This window comes from Hippoglossus stenolepis, chromosome 11 (genome assembly GCF_022539355.2).
Source record: "Hippoglossus stenolepis isolate QCI-W04-F060 chromosome 11, HSTE1.2, whole genome shotgun sequence".
NCBI lineage: Eukaryota > Metazoa > Chordata > Actinopteri > Pleuronectiformes > Pleuronectidae > Hippoglossus > Hippoglossus stenolepis.
The window spans coordinates 714,698-733,646 of NC_061493.1; the positions used below are offsets into that span (position 1 = coordinate 714,698).

The 18,949-nt window shown below is 41.7% G+C and overlaps 1 protein-coding gene across 3 annotated transcripts in view; it reads left to right on the plus strand.

Moving 5' to 3' along the window:
• The window catches only part of LOC118117728 (junctophilin-1), a 38,906-nt gene that overhangs the window by 3,793 nt on the left and 16,164 nt on the right, over positions 1–18,949 (plus strand). For all 3 annotated transcript variants that reach the window (XR_004697826.2, XM_035170234.2, XM_035170233.2), the window contains exons 2-3: positions 14,015–14,774; positions 17,744–17,862. Coding sequence is in view for 2 of the 3 variants with exons in the window: in XM_035170234.2 (XP_035026125.1) it covers positions 14,015–14,774; positions 17,744–17,862 (879 nt within the window). In the remaining variant the exon portion in view is untranslated. The remainder of the gene's footprint in view (positions 1–14,014; positions 14,775–17,743; positions 17,863–18,949) is intronic.

Consider the following 18,949-nt stretch of genomic DNA (forward strand, 5'->3'; position numbering starts at 1 on the left):
TTTATGGAAGTTCCCGTTTAATTTGGTGCCAGACTGAAAGCTAACCAGATTAATGTGTTACACGAAGCACCATAATCACCTATAGAATTAGAATAGAAGTTTACTTCTGCATTCAATTTTGTTTTTCATAACATGTTTTTGTTCAGTCCTTTTACTTGAGTAAAACATGTACTCTCACCTTCATATATCATATTAGTGTTCCTCCTTCTCTAACAAGAAAAGGGTGTGTGGAGCTACTTTTACCCACTGCTGGTTATATGAAACCATTAGGGGCCTCTCTCTCTCCCACTCTCTCTATCTTTAGTTCTGCCCTGCACCTTGATGTGGCAAGAATTGATCCATCTCACTGTCAAATTGTTCTTAGCAAGTGCATCATGATTTTATATGTTTATCATTGCTTCCACTGGTCATTTAAAAAGCAGTGCAGATGTAGTTTGCAGGTAATGTGTTGAGTAAAGCAAAGTTACATCAGGTCCAGTGATTTGTTTTCAGTTCATTAGCAGGAGTTAATAGGAGTGACACACAGCAACTAAGTCAACTAATGTATACACTCATGGAATTTTCATAAAACAGAATGTAGTAAACTCACGAATAACATCCTCTCTGGCTGTAGTCACTTTCCTGTAACGAAGTACAGCAGCCTGGTGTTACATAAAGGCAGAAGAACCAAACCAAATGACCTTGACTACACAAGCTAATGTAGTCAATTCATCATCTTTTATATTAAAATTGTATTTGTATAGCCCATATTTACAATTTGCACTTTGCCTCATGGGGCTTATCAAGGTGTGACATCCTCTGCATTTAACCGTCTACAAAAGTAAAGAAAAGCTACCAAAAAAGTTGAAACCTCAGTCAGAGTCACATGTGAGGGATCCCTCTCCCAGGAAGGACAGACGTCTAATAGATGCTGCGTGCAGCAGAGCACATCAACAAAATAACAATATTTACAACATTTATGAGAAAACACAGTCTCCAAATGGAAAGGTTTATACATTTTTAAAGTATCTATGCACAAGAAAAGGTCAGACAGAGTAGCAATGGCAATTGTCGTGATAGTGGTATTGCCAATAGTGGTAGTATATGCGAGTAGGAATATTGTATATCTAAGCAATCGAGTTGTAATAATAATCCACGATCAGCTGCTTCCACGACCACAGCCATGATCCACGATGTGGCCACTGCAGCAATCCTGGATCCGCAATGATAAAGCACAAGGACTCCGTGTTGGTATTTTGTTGTAAGAAGTCAAGTCAGTCACATGTATTGATGAGACATTAATATAATGAATAGGGAGAGGAGGAAAGAGAAGCTCCATATGTCGTGTTTCCCCTGAAAATCTAGACCTTTAGCAGCATAACTAAGAGCTGGTCAATGGCAGACCTGAGCCAGCTCTAACTATAAGCCTAATCAAAAAGGAAGGTTTTAAGCCTACTCTTAAACGTACAGATGGTGTCTGCCTCCCAAACTGAAACTGGAAGATGATTCAACAGGAGAGGAGCTTGATAGCTGAAGGCTCTGACTCCTATATGGTACTATGAGCTCTTAAAGGTATGATGGCGCCATATCATCAAGGTGAATGTAGGTAAACAGCTCCAGTTCCTTTCATCAGTTTTTCATTCAGATTTCTATGGTGCCAATGTGAGTGCAGAGTGCAGTCATATTTTCTTGTGTAACAATTAGAAATTTACCCTGTGTTTCATGTCACATTCAGCTGAAAAAAAAAATCTATAGTTGAATAGAAACAGAGACCGAAAACTATTTGCTATTGTAGATGTGGGGTTTCCACAAATTACATCTGAGGCCTAGAAAAATAAAGATGTTTTTTAACATGAACACAAACAGATTTTGCAGTAATAACAGAACAACAAGGACAAGGATCACTTGCACCCCGAGGTATCACAGATCCCGTCTGCACTGGGCTTTAGTGAGCCTGGACTTCCAGCTCTATTGGCTACTTGGGTGGAGGAGTCATGGCAAGTAAACATGCCATTAAGCAGTATGTTACTATATTTACCAAGGGCTCCACTAAGTAAATAAATTTGATCCATATTACTGTAATTTTCCACAATTTATTATTTAATTTTCGAGAGGCTATTCAGATGTCTTCAAAGGATTATTTCACAAGGCAAGATAGCTGCTCCAGTTATGTTTAGCCAGTGGCACCCAACTGACTTCCCAGTGTCTCAAGTTACTTCCATCTTTTAAAATAGCACATTCTCACATTCTCCAGCTGAATGCATCGGGGCAAGAGGCTGAACTCTCCTTACCAGACCACGGAGCTGTTTCTCAAAATACATTTTTTAGACTCAGACACACTTTTGTTCAGGTGTGTGGCCCAAGCTGTGCTCTTACTGATTTAGTCACTGAAGTAGGTTAACTTTAGTATGATTACATAGCATTAACTCAAGTACATGATCAACCGATTAAAGTCTTTACAGCTTTTCTTATTAATTAAAATATTGACTACATGGCCACCAATATCACTTTACGATGATATACATTACAGGCTCCTTTGGTCATGTGACAGGAATACGGTAAAGTATGGCACTTTAGTGAGAGTATTAACGCTGACATCTGTATAATTTTTTGTCATATTCAGTAACAGGTGATACCTGACACACTGCACATTGACAGATTTATTGGAAAGTACCTACTCTGAACTTTCAAAGAAATGTCCTTTTTTTATTATCTTGTTATCATAGCTAGCATTATCTGAGCATGGTTTATTGTGGTGAACACCACTCACAGCTCTGAGGCAGTGATTATTATCTCACTTTAAAGCATCACGATGCAACTCTTACACCTGAAAATGGCAACTTCAAAATTAGTTTGATGGTTTACTGACTTGAAAAGGAAGAATGTTAACTCTTTCATTCCCACTCCTCTCCCTAAACACTTATTCTTGCAGCATGTAATTCTCGGTGAGCTTTAATTGCCAGAATCAGGTACAGCATGTTCAAGAGTATTGCTGGTGCAGCAAGTCGGGAATCATAGGTAATATCCACCATTCAGTTGTGTTTCAGTTCAGTAAGTGTGACTAGGCTGTCAGAGCTCCAGTCAAATGATGGATAGGGAGAACCACTTAATCACTTAGACATTGAGCCCAACAGAATTAATCACAGTGTTATATGAGTTATAAAGTGTTAGGGCTGTAATCGTACACAAATCACGGTTCAATATGTACCTCAGTTTTGAGGTCACGGTTCGGTACGTTTTCAGTACAGTGGAATCAAGGAACAGAAAACATTAACCTTTTTTTATTTCTTTTCATTCAACCCTAGTTAACAATGTCTTTGTCTTTCTTACCTAAGTCATTTTTACAAAAGTTAAATAAAATACAAAAGATACTCTCATAACTAAATAAATAAAAATAGTAAAATAAATATCAATTAAGGTGCAGGTAATTGTATTGTATCATTGATGGCGGCTGTGGCTAAGGGGTAGAGTGGTCATCCTCCAACCAGAAGGTCAGCAGTTCTATCCCAGTCTCCCCCATCTGCATGCCGAAGTTTGGCAAGATGCTGAACCCCGAATTGCCCCTCATAGGAAAAAAAAGTGCTGCTAATAGATGCACTGTATGAATGTGTGTGTGAATGGGTGAATAGCAAACTGTACTGTAAAGCGCTTTGTGTGGTCATCAAGACTAGAAAATCGCAATATAAATACAAAAATCAAACCATTTACCATTATTCAATATATGCATTTAGATACGAGGGGTGTTTGAAACCTGCATTCTCAACAACAGAGAATGGTCGCATGTCGGCTGCTATAAAAACACATATGTAGCTCATTATCGCTATGAGATGGACTGAATTATTTGCAATCGGCAGCTTTAATGCGGCAGGGAGCTGGGTTTGCACAGAACTCGTTTTTTCCTTGTCCTACTAATGTTATTTCCAATGTAAGCGGACATCTCTTTCGTGATGCCGTTCCAAACGAGTTGGCATGTTTGATGTGCTAAGAGCTACATATCCGATTGCAGTTGGGCAATGTCGGCTTTTGTATGATCCACTTTTCATTGTTCGCTGTCATAGTTGACTGTGAAACTGAAGTGTTCCCACACAGCAAACGTAAATGATGAGGGAGGGTCTTCACTCTCCTGTGTGTCTGCGGTCGCTATGACAATGAGCCGACAGCACATCCAGTCCTTCTATAAAGTTGACCCTCGGAATTTGAGACCTCTACGCAGACAAATACAGTTCCGCACGTGGACTCGCTGCATTCGTTCAGTACACATGCGTACTGAACCGAAAGGTCCGTACCGAAAATGTTCAGATGGATACGAGTACCGTTACCCCTATAAAGTGTTGCTTTAAAACTGAAAAACATCTGACTGACAGAATGTTTAACAAGTAGACCAGTAACTGTAAGCAAACCCAAGTTATATAAAACTTAACCCTAGTGCTGCTGATTAGTCTGTGCTTTGTTTGAGATGACGGGTCAGGCTAATATTGTATAGACAGCCAGGTGCTGACTGTACTGACTAACATCATCAGTATGTCACGATCCTGTATCGTGTTGGCCCCTGATTGTGGATAGTGGTGGTGGGCTATGATCGAGGTTGCAGCCAACGGTGGACCCTAATGGCGTCATAGGATCACGGCGATGGATTGTGGATTATGGTTGCATCTGATTGTGGTGGTGGATCCTGATCGTGGTGGCAGCTGATCGAGGACTATAATTACAACAAGACTGCTTGATATACAATATGCCTACTCGGATACCATTACTGACAATATCTCCTCAATTAATTTACTTTACATTATGCTTCAAACTGTTTATTCCAATCAATGTTGTAAATACTCTTATTTTTCTGATGGTCAATCAGATTGATCATCTGATTGCAGCCAGAGGGAATGTCACAAATCAAAGTATGATGGTTCGTATTACATTTCAGTTCATGCTTATGTAGCTTATTTTATACCAATGAACTCTAGATTTATTGATGGTTTATAAATATTATTTGATGCACAAGGCTGTGAGTTAACTTTTTACCACATAACACTATTGTTACAGGCCATAAAGTTTTGCCATCTCTACAAGCAATCACAGGTAGTGCAGTTTATCACTTAAACAGGTATTCCTTTATTGTATTCAAGGCACACAAACTCAAAACCGTAACAACAAACAATGTAGTTATCTATTTAAATTCATATCATCATATGTAATTGTATTTATATTGATTTAAGAAAGTGTGTTAATCACCAATAAAGGCTGCTGTACACTAGAGGATAATCAGGACCATTTTGGACCCAATTTGCCCCTTCTGACAATCGCGTGTGAGGGGTTCAGAAAATAATCTTCATGCTACCTATTGAGTCAGAGCCTCCCCAATGTCATCAAACATGTTTGATATTTACTATAATCGGCTCCAACAGAAATAGACAATGAGCGCGAGCTGACTGGGAACCGTCACCAACCGGCAGTTGCGTACTTGTATAGATGCAACTAAAAACAGCAATACATTTCCAACTCAACTCCAGCTCGCGCTGAAAAATGGCAAAGCCAATTCCACCTTCTCAGCCATGACAAAATCCATCGTTTTTTTTCTTTTGGGGTTTTTCGCTTCAAAAAGAGCACACAACGTCGGCCCTCTTCCATGTCTGTTTTTGGTCTGAAGTCACTTTCATTCATGCGAGTGTTCCACACTCCAGGTTAGAAGGTGGCGGTAGTGCACCTAAAAGTTGTTTGCCAACCGCCATTAGGATTTGTTGGTATAGATGGGCAGAGTAGGATTACTACTCTTACCGATCCTGCTTATCGATTCGGTACTTCTACTTCTTCCACTAAACATCACAGATTTAACTTATAATTTTGTTAAATCAAAGCCTAAAGTTGACTAGATAAACTATCTACAGTCTTTAATAATTTAGCTGTAGGGTGTCTGAACCCATGTCTTATTGTGGGACAAGGTGTTTGATATATGGATTATTGACAAAAGGAGATATTTTACACACTAATACACTACAACTACTAAGCCACCTAGCTAGCTCAAACAGAGATACAGGTTCAGACAAGAACACAGTTGTGGCTGCTCACTCAACGATAGTTAAAAAATGGCTAAAAACTAAAAGAGTAAGCTGAAAACTACAGCTGCACAATATATCGAAAATGTATGTATGAAATGTCATCGCGATATCAGCATGCGCAATACACGCATCGCAAAACACTGCTTGAACTGCGATAAATGGTGTTCCATGTGCCATGTATTCACGCTCTGCATGTCAATATATTTGGCCAATCAGATGAAGCCCTGCTGCCCTAGATAATAAATTAAAGATATTCAGATCATTGTTGTGTTTTTCCATAAATTAATCATTGTCAGAAAAAGAGAATAGAGAGAGAACAGAGAATTGCGAGGCGGCTCTGTCGTATCTCGCTCTGCCTCCTCCCGACTAAGTTCTACTGTGGAAATATCCAGTGATCGCATTTGTCCTGGGTCAAATTCATCACTTTGAGCGATTGGTTATATAAAAGAATTGGGTAGCTTATTTATGGTAGTCCCAGAACCTGAGGGAAAAGTGACGGTGCTCAGCAAATTACTGACAGAGCCGCTAAAAACTGTATTTTCACGGTCAAAACGTGTATGAAAAAAAAAAAAACGATCACTGTAAGCGAACTTAGTGGAAGTGTGCATGGCTCTCTGGGTGTCTGCCCCGGACTTGGTGGTGCTGTGGCCGGGCTGTGCGCCTTCTCACTTGGGCTGTGGAGCTGTCCGTGGTCCCTGCGGTCGTAACCAGGTGAAACATTTTCAATAAAACCATATTGCTGGAATGAAAATATTGCTTTTCATTTTCTTTTCAGTGTCTGCAAAGACCACTTACTGTATGGGGTCTATGTTAGTGCAACCAAAACATGCATCCTAATATCATGCAGCGCAACTGAAAACCATTGTACATGGGTATTAGTGTTGTGGATTGATCTAGGTACAAATTTCAACATTTTAAGACAAAGACTTTCAATTCTACACTTTGTGTGGCTAACAAGATAGCTGCTTTTGTGGCTATAGCTATTGGCTGGTCTGGATCAGGTGCCATATGTGGTGGAAGTTTTCATTATAAACCATCCCCTTCACATAAAAAACAGTCATTGAAGTCTGAGTGTGCAGATTGAGGGAGAGGAGAAAGCAGACTGCGTGGGTTGAGTACAGTGATTGAGCAGTTACTGCCAAATGATCAATAGAATTATGGCAGAAGAATTATTTAAGAAAATAATAATTTCCTCTCTGATTTAGTGCATCTCCAAGCACACATTTTGAGAGCTGTGGAGAGGCTTTTATAAGGAATAGTGAGTTTCCCAGTTCAGATGATCAGTCGACACAGACACACAGTCATTGCACCAAGACACAGAGACAAAGACACTGAGTGGGTAGGTGTGTCTTAGCTCCACTTCCCAGAACTGCGTTTTAAGGTTATTTTTGGACTATCCAGGGTAGAAGGACTTAGCTAAACTTAGAGGTGAAGTGCAATGTCCTGTTTCCTACTGCCTCCACTGAAATTGACCCATCTTGAGGTTGCCAAAGATATATGCTGACTACACACTAGTAAAAAACATGACTAGGATTATTTTAGAATCAATTTCTGCCAATAGATCCCTTTCACCTAAATCGTACACACTGAACCTTTACTTAGTGGGATCTGAATTTGGTCTATTGACAGCAGCTTGAATATTTATTTTTTTGAGTTTCTTTTTTTTTGTAGAAAGGAATAGAATAGCACATGAGCATACAAATAGTTCCAGTTTGCCAAAATGTAAATATACAGTGTATAAGCCAAAAAGTCATAGCATGTGAGAGCATATCTCACTGAATCCTTGGCAACAGTATCCTTCCTGTTTACTGTAGTTTTTGGGTTAATTTACAATAAAAACAATAACCATAAACTTGGCATATCTACTCCATCTAAATTGTCCATCTTATGGGCTTACTGCTCGAATCCTAGTAGCCTTGCTGCCATCACACTGCACTTGACATGTTGTTCAAGTAAATATAGCAATGAAATAAAATTCAGAGTGAAGTGTGTGTTTTCTCTGCAGATGTATTGCACAACGGACATACCCTTTCCTATCAGGAAAAGCACAGAAGTGTATTAAATAAAGTTAAAAATAACTGTTCAGTTTAGCCCTGGCTTACTTTGACCCTTACATATAGTGAAGCCACCATTAATGGTTTTACATACTTTTATTTGTGCTTGTACTGCCATGACAAATTACATGATATGAAAATTGGACACTTTCAAATTCAGGGGATGTATATCTAATAAAAAATTCAAATAATGAAGTAAATAAATGAAATATCAGTGATTAAAGGCACAATTGTGAAGGTCTCGCTAGCCGATGACGCTAGCTATCCAACCAGCTAAACACTCTCAAAATACTCCACGGCATAGATGTCAACTTTCACAAGGTTTAATGAGTTGGTTGAAACTGTAAAAACAAAACAGACATGGCAAATTATAATCTGGCTCACAGAGCTAGTTAAATAATCAACAACACATGGCGGCTTGTATCTCAAAGACACGGTGATACACGTTAGCTTAGCGTAGCCGCTCTGCAATACTGACGCTGTAAACTTAATCCCACATAAACATATGGCAGAATAACCCACTGGTTATAAGGACACAATTTGTCTGTCAAAAATACTTACAGACGTTGCGTTAGCTTGCAAGAACAATAAACACAGGTTAAACGTAGAGCTGATGTCTGTAAATAACACAAATAAAACTAACCATGAACTACTTCCGGGGGGATTTACACCTCAAACCCTGACACAGGAAGCTAAACACGTTTCCTGGATATGTGTTTTGTACCTGAACTATAGCTAAATGCTGTTACATAGCTAAATAGAACGCATAAATGAGTCCGTTTTTGGAGACAGAAGCAGAACCACTTCTGTAACAGGACGAGAAAAGGTACTTTTAGTTCCGTCCTTGAGGTCCTCCGCCTCAACTCTCTGAACTAATCCATCCCTGCCTGTAAAAGTCTTTGTGATTATGGCCATGGGCCATTCGTTTCTCTGAGACTTATTGTCTTTCAAGAGAACAATGTCCCTGTCTTGAAGGTTTGACCTTTTTGACTGCCACTTGTGAAGGTATCCACGTCTCCACCTGCTCCAAAAGGTGTCTGCCAGGTTTTGAACTTGCTTCCACTGCTCTTTAAAGAGGTCCGCTCTTTTAAAGTAACCTGGAGGAGGTGGTGTAGAGCCTGTTTTGAGGGTCAAGAGCATTGCTGGGGTGAGGATTGGAGGTGATTCTGGATCCGATGATACTGGGATAAGAGGTCTTGTGTTCATGATTGCTGCCACCTCAGCCATGAGTGTTACCAGAACTTCATGCGTAGAGTAGTGTAGACGATCGATGCTGATCATCCGTTCCCATGCGCCACTCATCTGGGACGTGTGTGGTGGGTTAAAACACCCAGGTGCAGTTCTGTGTACTCAGGTACTTCTCCACTGGGTTGAAGCCCAGATTTGTAGTGTTCATTTCCAACTCTCGAGAGGCACCTACAAAATTTGTGCCACAGTCAGACCGTATTTGTTACGCTGGACCCCTGACTGCAAAGAATCTTCTTAAGGCATTGATAAAGCTGCTGGCACTCATTGCCTCAATAACTTCGATATGCACTGCCCTTGAACACATGCATGAGAACATTATTGCCCATCTTTTAGAGTTGGAATGTCCTCCTCTTGTGCGTCATTAGACAACCTCCCATGGCCCGAAGACGTCAACACCTACGTAAGTGAAGGGAGGTGCTACCTGCAGCCGTTCAGCTGGTAGGTCCGACATCTGTTGATGCTCTGTCTTTCCCCTTAGCTTACTGCAAGTGACGCATTTGAAAAGCAGACTGCTGATGCAGCGTTTTGCTCCTACCAACCAGAATCCTGCAGGTCGAATAGCAGGATTCTGGTGAGATGCCTTCCCTGATGTTTCACTTCCTCGTGATGTTGATACACCAGCAGGAATGATAATGGGGTGAAGTTGATCCGTGCTCAGAGTGACCTATGAGACATTCTTCTCTCAGAAGTCCATTGTTACCTACAACAGGGTGCAACTTCCACAGGCTGCTTGAGGATAGGATGTTGGATCCTCAGGTTACATATTTGAGCTCCTCTGCATAACACTTGTTTTGGACGCTCCTCACAATGCACACCTTGGCTTTTGTCAGTTCTTCCTCTGTTGGGTGACAGATGTGCCACCCACGACACTTGTTGTTGACAGAGTGGGAGAAGTAGCTATGTGGATCAAGTGTGCCATTGCTGTGACAAGAATGTTATACTTTGATATGTTATAAAGCTTGAGGGTGCACCACATGTTAGGTAACATGTATGAGACTCGTCACTTCAGGTCGTACCTCAGAGTTGAAGGCAGGATCGATGAGGTCGTAGGTCTTTTCAGACTTAGGTGGGTTCAAGGACGCATTCTTAAGAAAGGCCGGTCCTGTGAGCCATGGCGTACTGTTGAGAGTGCTGGTGGCACAGATCTTGATCCAACGTCCGCTGGATTCAGGTCTGTATGGATGTACTTCCATTGGCCAGCACATGGTGACTGATTTTGGATGCATCCTAGCACGACCTTGCTATCCGTGTAGTATGTGATGTTGTCGAATGTTACATCCATTTAGCGACTATCAGCTCAGTGATCTCCACTGCAAGTACAGCCACACACAGTTCGAGTCTTGGGACTGTAAGTCCAGGCTGGGAGCCAAATTTGTTTTCCAAAAGACAAAGCCAACCTCAGTTTGTCCCATATGGCTAGTCACCTTAATGTAGGCCATAGCTGCAGAATTATTTTCACTGAAGCTCTGCAAGACAGAGTTCATTTGTTTTTGCACCTGTGTGTAGAAAAGATGCATAAGGGTATGGGATCTGGGAGTTCCTGTTAATCTTGGAGTGACTCTTTCTACCTAGTCCAGTCCATTTCCATATCTTTAGGAGTGGCGAGTCCTAGCCCTCCGCTTGCATGGTTAGCTCTGAGTATCAGCCTACCACGCACAGAGACCGGTGCAAGGAACCCAAGGGGGTGGTAAAGACTGTTTACCATAGACTAGGGCTGGGGCATAGCGTCGACATAATAAACATCATCGCTTATGTAAATACGTCGACTCAGGACCCAGAAGCCGCTCTATACGGACCCAGACCTGTTATTAGATTGTGACGGACCGTTTATAGTTTAACCTGCGCAAAAACACCTCAGTAGAGTTTAATTTACTGAACAAGAGAAAGTGGGAACAAAGAGAAAAGTTAAAGCTGTTCAGTTGTTAATGTTTGTTGAGATTGTTTATATGTGAAATGTAGTCATATACAGTCCCTGACAAAAGTCTTGTCGCTTGGGTACAAGTTGACCTTAAGTGCCCCTCAAATATATTTGTAATCAATTTTTTTTTACAAGAAATGGCTAATTTCAATCCCAACAGCTTTTGAAATAATGTTTTGGTGCCAAACGAAACTGCTGAAAAGCATTCTAACGTTCACAGCTTGGTAAAGCCCACTGAGTCAGTTTTTGCAAAGACAAAAGTCTTGTCGCCTTGTCATATGATCAAGCACCCAATCCTAAATTACAGCCTCACCTGTGATCAATAATTGATCAATCAATTAGTGGGTGTGTATAAAAAGAACCCCAGCACACCAGACCTTCACATCAACTGCAACTTGACCTCTGACAACATGCCTAAGATTCACCCTGAGACCAAAGCGTTGATTATCAAGAGGCTGAAGACCAGATCCACTGCTGAGGTGGCTGATACCTTCAATGTGTCTCAGCGTCAAGTACAAAGAATAAGAAAAAGATTTGAAGAGACTGGAGATGTTTTTGACAAGCCCAGGTCCGGCAGACCCCGCAAGACAACTGCTCGGGAGGACCGTTTGTTGGCTCGAAAATCCAAGGCCAGCCCCTTTTCCACTGCAGCAGAGCTCCACCAGGCCTGGTCACCTCAAGTCCCCGTGTCAACCAGGACAGTTTGTAGAATTCTGTCTCGAAATGGCCTCCATGGTCGAATCAGTGCCCAGAAACTAGCACTAAACAAAAGACAATTAAAAAAACGTGTGGCATCTGCCAAGGCCCATAGTTTTTTTCAATGAAGATAACATTAAATTAATCAGAAATACACTCTATACATTGTTAATGTGGTAAATGACTATTCTAGGTGGAAACGTCTGGTTTTTAATGAAATATCTACATAGGTGTATAGAGGCCCATTTCCAGCAACTATCACTCCAGTGTTCTAATGGTACATTGAGTTTGCTAATCGCCTTAGAAGACTAATGGATGATTAGAAAACCCTTGAAAACCCTTGTGCAATTATGTTAGCACAGCTGAAAACTGTTTTGCTGGTGAGAGAAGCTATAAAACTGGCCTTCCTTTGAGCTAGTTGAGTATCTGGAGCATCACATTTGTGGGTTCGATTATACTCTCAAAATGGCCAGAAAAAGAGAACTTTCATGTGAAACTCGCCAGTCTATTCTTGTTCTTAGAAATGAAGGCTATTCCATGCGAGAAATTGCGAAGAAACTGAAAATTTCCTACAACAGTGTACTACTCCCTTCAGAGAACAGCACAAACGGGCTCTAACCAGAGTAGAAAGAGAAGTGGGAGGCCCCGGTGCACAACTCAGCAAGAAGACAAGTATATTAGAGTCTCTAGTTTGAGAAATAGACGCCTCACAGGTCCTCAACTGGCAGCTTCTTTAAATGGTACCTGCAAAACGCCAGTGTCAACGTCTACAGTGAAGAGGCGACTCCGGGATGCTGGCCTTCTAGGCAAGAAGTGGCAAAAAAAGCCATATCTGAGACTGGCCAATAAAAAGAAAAGATTGATATGGGCAAAAGAACACAGACATTGGACAGAGGAAGATTGGAAAAAAGTGTTATGGACAGACGAATCAAAGTTTGAGGTGTTTGGATCACACAGAAGAACATTTGTGAGACGCAGAACAGGTGAAAAGATGCTGGAAGAGTGCCTGACGCCATCTGTCAAGCATGGTGGAGGTAATGTGATGGTCTGGGGCTGCTTTGGTGCTGGTAAAGTGGGAGATTTGTACAAGGTAAAAGGGATTTTAAATAAGGAAGGCTATCACTCCATTTTGCAACGCCATGCCATACCCTGTGGACAGCGCTTGATTGGAGCCAATTTCCTCCTACAACAGGACAATGACCCAAAGCACACCTCCAAATTATGCAAGAACTATTTAGGGAAGAAGCAGGCAGCTGGTATGCTGTCTGTAATGGAGTGGCCAGCGCAGTCACCAGATCTCAACCCCATTGAGCTGTTGTGGGAGCAGCTTGACCGTATGGTACGCAAGAAGTGCCCATCAAGCCAATCCAACCTGTGGGAGGTGCTTCAGGAAGCGTGGGGTGAAATTTCTACAGATTACCTCAACAAATTAACAGCTAGAATGCCAAAGGTCTGCAATGCTGTAATTGCTGCAAATGGAGCATTCTTTGACGAAAGCAAAGTTTGAAGAACAAAATTAATATTTCAAATAAAAATCATTATTTCTAACCTTGTCAATGTCTTGACTATATTTTCTATTCATTTTGCAACTCATTTGATAAATAAAAGTGTGAGTTTTCATGGAAAACACGAAATTGTCTGGGTGACCCCAAACTTTTGAACGGTAGTGTATATGTGTGTGTAGATTTTGTTTTATGTGTATTGACAAACCAAGTAATTGTTGCAGCTGTAGCTATGTCAGAGTCAGTGTAAATATTTTGTGGTAGTATTTCTATACAATTCAATAACATTTATTTGCATAGCACTAAATACATAACATAACATACATTATCTCAAGGCACTTTACATATTTAGGCCAAGACCTTACAATATTATGGAGAAAGTGTAAAACTGACAGTGATTATTCAACCATCAGCAAAAACCAATGCGTTCTTGTATTCCATGTTTGCTTATATTCAATGACCTCTGTCAATAACTATAATTTTTATGTACTGCTTTATCTGATTTCTGTATTTTACTGTTCACTCATGGTCTGTCTTTTTCTCTCCCACATTCTGTCCTTGTAGGTACTTATCAGGGTCAGTGGACTGGTGGAATGCGTCATGGCTATGGTGTACGTCAAAGTGTCCCATATGGTATGGCCTCTGTCATCCGCTCGCCTCTAAGAACCTCGCTGGCTTCTCTCCGCAGTGAGCAGAGTAATGGCACAGTATTGCGTGACAGCCTGTCTGACAGCCCTGCTGGCACACGTGGTGGCTTCGTACTCAACTTCCACTCAGATGGCGAAGGTTCAGAGAAGAAGAAGAGTCTTTTCCGACGTGGCTCCCTCTTCGGCAGCCTTCAGCGACTGCGAAAATCAGACTCGCGCTCGTCGATTTCCAGTAAGCGTAGCTCAGCACACAGTGACACCACCATGAGCCGCATCAGTTCAAGTGACGCCAACTCCACTATTAGCTTTGGAGACGGAGAGCCGGGCGATGATTACCTGACTCAGGAGGACAATGTGGATGCCCTCACCACTGAGTCCTACATGGGCGAGTGGAAGAACGACAAGCGCAGCGGCTTTGGTGTCTCTGAGCGCTCTAATGGCATGAAGTATGAAGGTGAGTGGTTGAACAATAAGCGCCATGGCTATGGCTGCACCATCTTCCCTAACGGCACCAAGGAAGAAGGGAAGTATAAGAACAACGTGCTGGCCAGGGGCATAAAGAAGCAGCTGATCCCACTGAAGAACACCAAGACCAAACAGAAGGTGGATCGAGCCGTCGAAGGAGCAGTGAGAGCAGCAGCCATCGCCAGGACCAAAGTGGAGATTGCCATCTCCAGGTAAAATTCCCTTTGTAAAATAATATCAGAAAACCACAACTAAATCTCATTTTACCCGTTTTTTCTTTTGCATTAAGGGGTGAGAATATAGGGAGAAATGTCTAATACAAAATGGACTCTTACAGCATTGAAACAACATCATTGTAAACACAGTTCTCCTGTGCAATGAGTGAGTATTACTGTGGACATTTAGTTTGACCTCTTAATAAAGTGGTTTAGATGATCAGGTTTCCAACATGTTCGATTGTCTGACTCATGTGTGTCTTTTCCTGTTGGAGACTTTGTTGTTGTAATATACCAGAATTCCCCCCGTAAGTGATCTGTCACCAAGAGTTACTTGAAGAGGTTCATATAGAATCAACTTACTTAGTGAGCTAACATGAGAAAATGTTCTAGGGGATTTACCCTTGTTTCTTTTTTGCCCAGTTTCAAATAATAGTTTACAGTATATCATGATACTTTTGTGAAGCAGTTCCTCATCAACAGCAGTCAATCTCTGAGGCGTCAGTTCTGGTGATATCGTGGCTGTAGTACAGTATATGTATACACAGTATATATCATGGTAAAAAACAAAATATGTTATTGGTTTGCGACAGGAAAGTTGGTGTTTTCATGTGGACATGTAAGAGAGCTCATTCTACTGTAGCTGCCACAGCAGATGAACACATCTGCAGCAGAGTCTGTTTTTTCTCTTTGTATGAGGGTGTTTTCATACATGCACCTTTCAATGTAGTTAAATCAGATCCAGATTCATTCATTTTACCCATTTATTCAATGAACACAGTTTTCACACAGTGTGGACTAAAATAACCACCTTAAGACCCATTAGAGTAGGTGGTCTTGGTCTGGTCTCATACAAACTGTGGTTCGCTTGTGGAAGGAACTCGATCCAGCCTTGATCTGACCCAACTACCACATTTTCTCTGCAGTTTTGAGCTTAGAGGCTCCTGTCGGAATGATGTATCTTTACCTGTATTTTCTGTGTCTCTCCCACCCTAGACACATCTCATGGTCTCACATGGTTTGTCCTGATGCATTGTGGTTTGCTTGTATTTTTCTATTTTAAAAGAAACCTAACCAAGAGAAAACTGAGTTAGAACAGGTCAAACAAACCATTGGTGTAAAAACACCCACAGTCTCCATTAGTCTTCCCTGTTGTGTAGATGGGTGGAAGAAACATCTCTAGGTCCAACAATGTTTGTATGATGTATGCAGATACCATTTATGAACATTTGACAATGGTTTCTCGTATTATTATGTTACCCAGCAACCCTTTACACTATGCATGAGCACTGGACACATGAGTGCATATCTCTGTGTGCGTGCTTGGATTGAGACAGACATTAGTACATGCTCAGACAGTCCAGTGTAGTGAGAGCGGTTGTTTGAATTTAGGAAATGGAGATACAGTCTTTGCTTGTTGTAGTGAAGATAATCAACATTGGTCAGAGCTTTCAGCTTGCATCACTTCTCCCATCATCTGGGCAAAGTAGAGAGAAAGTAGGAACAAAGTGAGGAAACAGAGAGATAGGTCAAGAGAGTAGGTGAGTGGGCTAAGAGAGAGGGTGGGGTGAGAGAAAAAGAGAGAGAGAGAGAAAGACAGAAAGCGAGAAGCAAGTAGGCACAGTCTTGTGTGTGTGTGTGTGTGTGTGTGTGTGTGTGTGTGTGTGCGTGCGTGCGTGCGTGCGTGCGTGCGTGCGTGCGTGCGTGCGTGCGTGCGTGCGTATTGAGTGCATCAAAAGTAAGTGCCTGTCTAAAAAAGGCCAGGGAAGAGGAAGCATACAGGAATACTGTCTCACACTGCCCCAGCTACACACACAGAGTCAGGCAGTCTGTCAGTCAGTAGTGTAGTGTTCTGGTATTTTCGTTGATCAGTGTGGAGAACAGTCTGAACTGTGTGGTTGACACGACTAACCTTTGAAATGGGGCTGCCTTAGTTTTGTTTCTGTTATGGCTCTGGGTTAGTTATGTGTGAATTTAACTATAAATACTTTACATTAAAATATTGAATGGGTGTAATCAGTTGTAGACATTTGAACGGAGCACATTTTGGCCTTCTAAACTGTGAGTGGGAAATACGGACTGAAACATATTTGATAAAATGCCTTATTCACTTGTATTGTTCCACTTGTAACACCCACGTTTAATGCACGTAATCCACGTTTGTCACCTCGACCAAGGAGGTTATGTTTCATTGTCATTTTTCTGACTGTTAGCAGGATTATGGAAAAAATACATCGCATATTTTTTGGAGACTCTGAGGAAGGTTGGGGTATAGGCCAAGGAAGAACCCATTTGATTTTGGCGCAGATCCTCTGAAAGGGCCGATCCAGGAATTTCTTTCCACTTTCTATAACATTGGGAAATGGGGCGTTTTTTTACAATTTCAATGATTTCCAAATTAATAAATCCTCTCTTTGAGAAATATAATCTGCCATATTTAGAGGATATATTTTGGCCTCAGTGGAGGTATGCCATTCTAGTTCATCATCTTTGACTGATATGTAAACATGACATTTCCTCACAGCCAGAAGAAGTCAACGTGAGCCTCCTGGTCAAAGCTCAGTTATAAAATCCTAGCTTCTCTCCTGACAGCACAGTCAGTTCAACACTCAGTTGCACTGGAGGCACTCAAGGATGTTGTACAGTCGTCTGGTTCAGAAGCTTATAGCCTAGCATAAAATACTATAAAATAAGAAAGTAAACTACCCTCTGTCTTAATAGTTTTTTGTTTTATTTTTAAAGTGACAGTATTTTATTGTGTTGTTAAAAATTAATAGAAGTTCTGGTTGCAGCCTGTTGTACACAGCAGTCACTTGTAATGGTCAGCTATTACTGGGCTCTATAGTAAACACTGCAGCAATATAGTGAGATTAATAATCTCTGGCAATTTTAATAAATCCAACAACAGTGGTGTTATAGTGTAACTATGTTACTTGCTGAGTTTGTATATTTCTGTATTTCTGCAGGACGTCCCATGCTCGTGCCAAAGCAGAGACTGCAGATCAGGCTGCACAATCAGCCAGTCAGGATTCAGACATTGCCAGAGCTGTGGCCAGAGAGCTCTCCCCAAGCTTCCATCAGCCAGGTACAGGTGAAGCAGTGATAGCATGGAGAAAAATTACACAAATTAAATGATCTACTGAAAGAGCCGGTACAAATTTTAAACAAAACCCTTGTTACCGTCCAAACATGTGTGAACACCCAAGATAAACACTGTAAGCGGACTACTTGATCACTATTACCCAATTATACCACCCCTGCCTAATTTTCGTCCAGGAAAAACTCTGCATATATGCTCTCCTGTAACTTTCACCAGAAAAACAAACGATGGTGACGGTAATGAGCTCAATCCCACGTTAGGCTTCACATGAGTGCAGTCCCTAGTGCTGTCCACATAAATCCTGAAGGCTCTCACAGGACACAAGTTGTGAACCCTCTCAGCCACTGTGGAAACACATGGTAGAGGATAAAAAGCCTCTATCTGAAGGCAAAATTCCTAGCCAAGATCTTTGCTGCACAAGGGCTATACATGATGTTTCAGGGTCTGGGACTCTAGGTGCCATATCTTGCCTTGCACCTGGGATAGCATATCCCTCCTAAATGGAAGATGCACGATGCAAGGATCTCTGCCATCCACAGTCTTTGTAGCTAATTCAGCGCCATCAAGAGAACATGAGGATGCAGGAACCTCCCCTACTTAGGAAGGCCTGCAGTAGATGAAGTAGGGGGTATGCACACAGCCTCACACAAGGCCATGAAAGGGAGTGTCCACAGGGGGCCATGAATCGATGACAGCAGGGAACAGAGAGTGTTCTCCACTGTGGCAAAGAGGTCTTCCTCCACCTGATGAATGTGACCCCACCATCTGCAGGTGCAAGCCCCTTCGTCAGAGTGGGGGCCTCCCTGTGACAGCATTCTGCAGTCCCAGAAGATAAAATGCCCACAGGACCACACCTTTGGACTTTGGACCTTTGGACCAAAAAGCAGCCTTTGAACTGTTGCATACAGAGATGGAAACTTCAACCTAGCCTGGCAATTAATGTATGACACCACGCCATGCTGTCTGTTCATACTATGACCTGCCTCCCCAGTATAGATGGGAGGAAGTACCTCAGTCACATGGTTACAGGTTCACTGAAATGAAGTAAGACTGAAGATTTCCGTTGATTGAC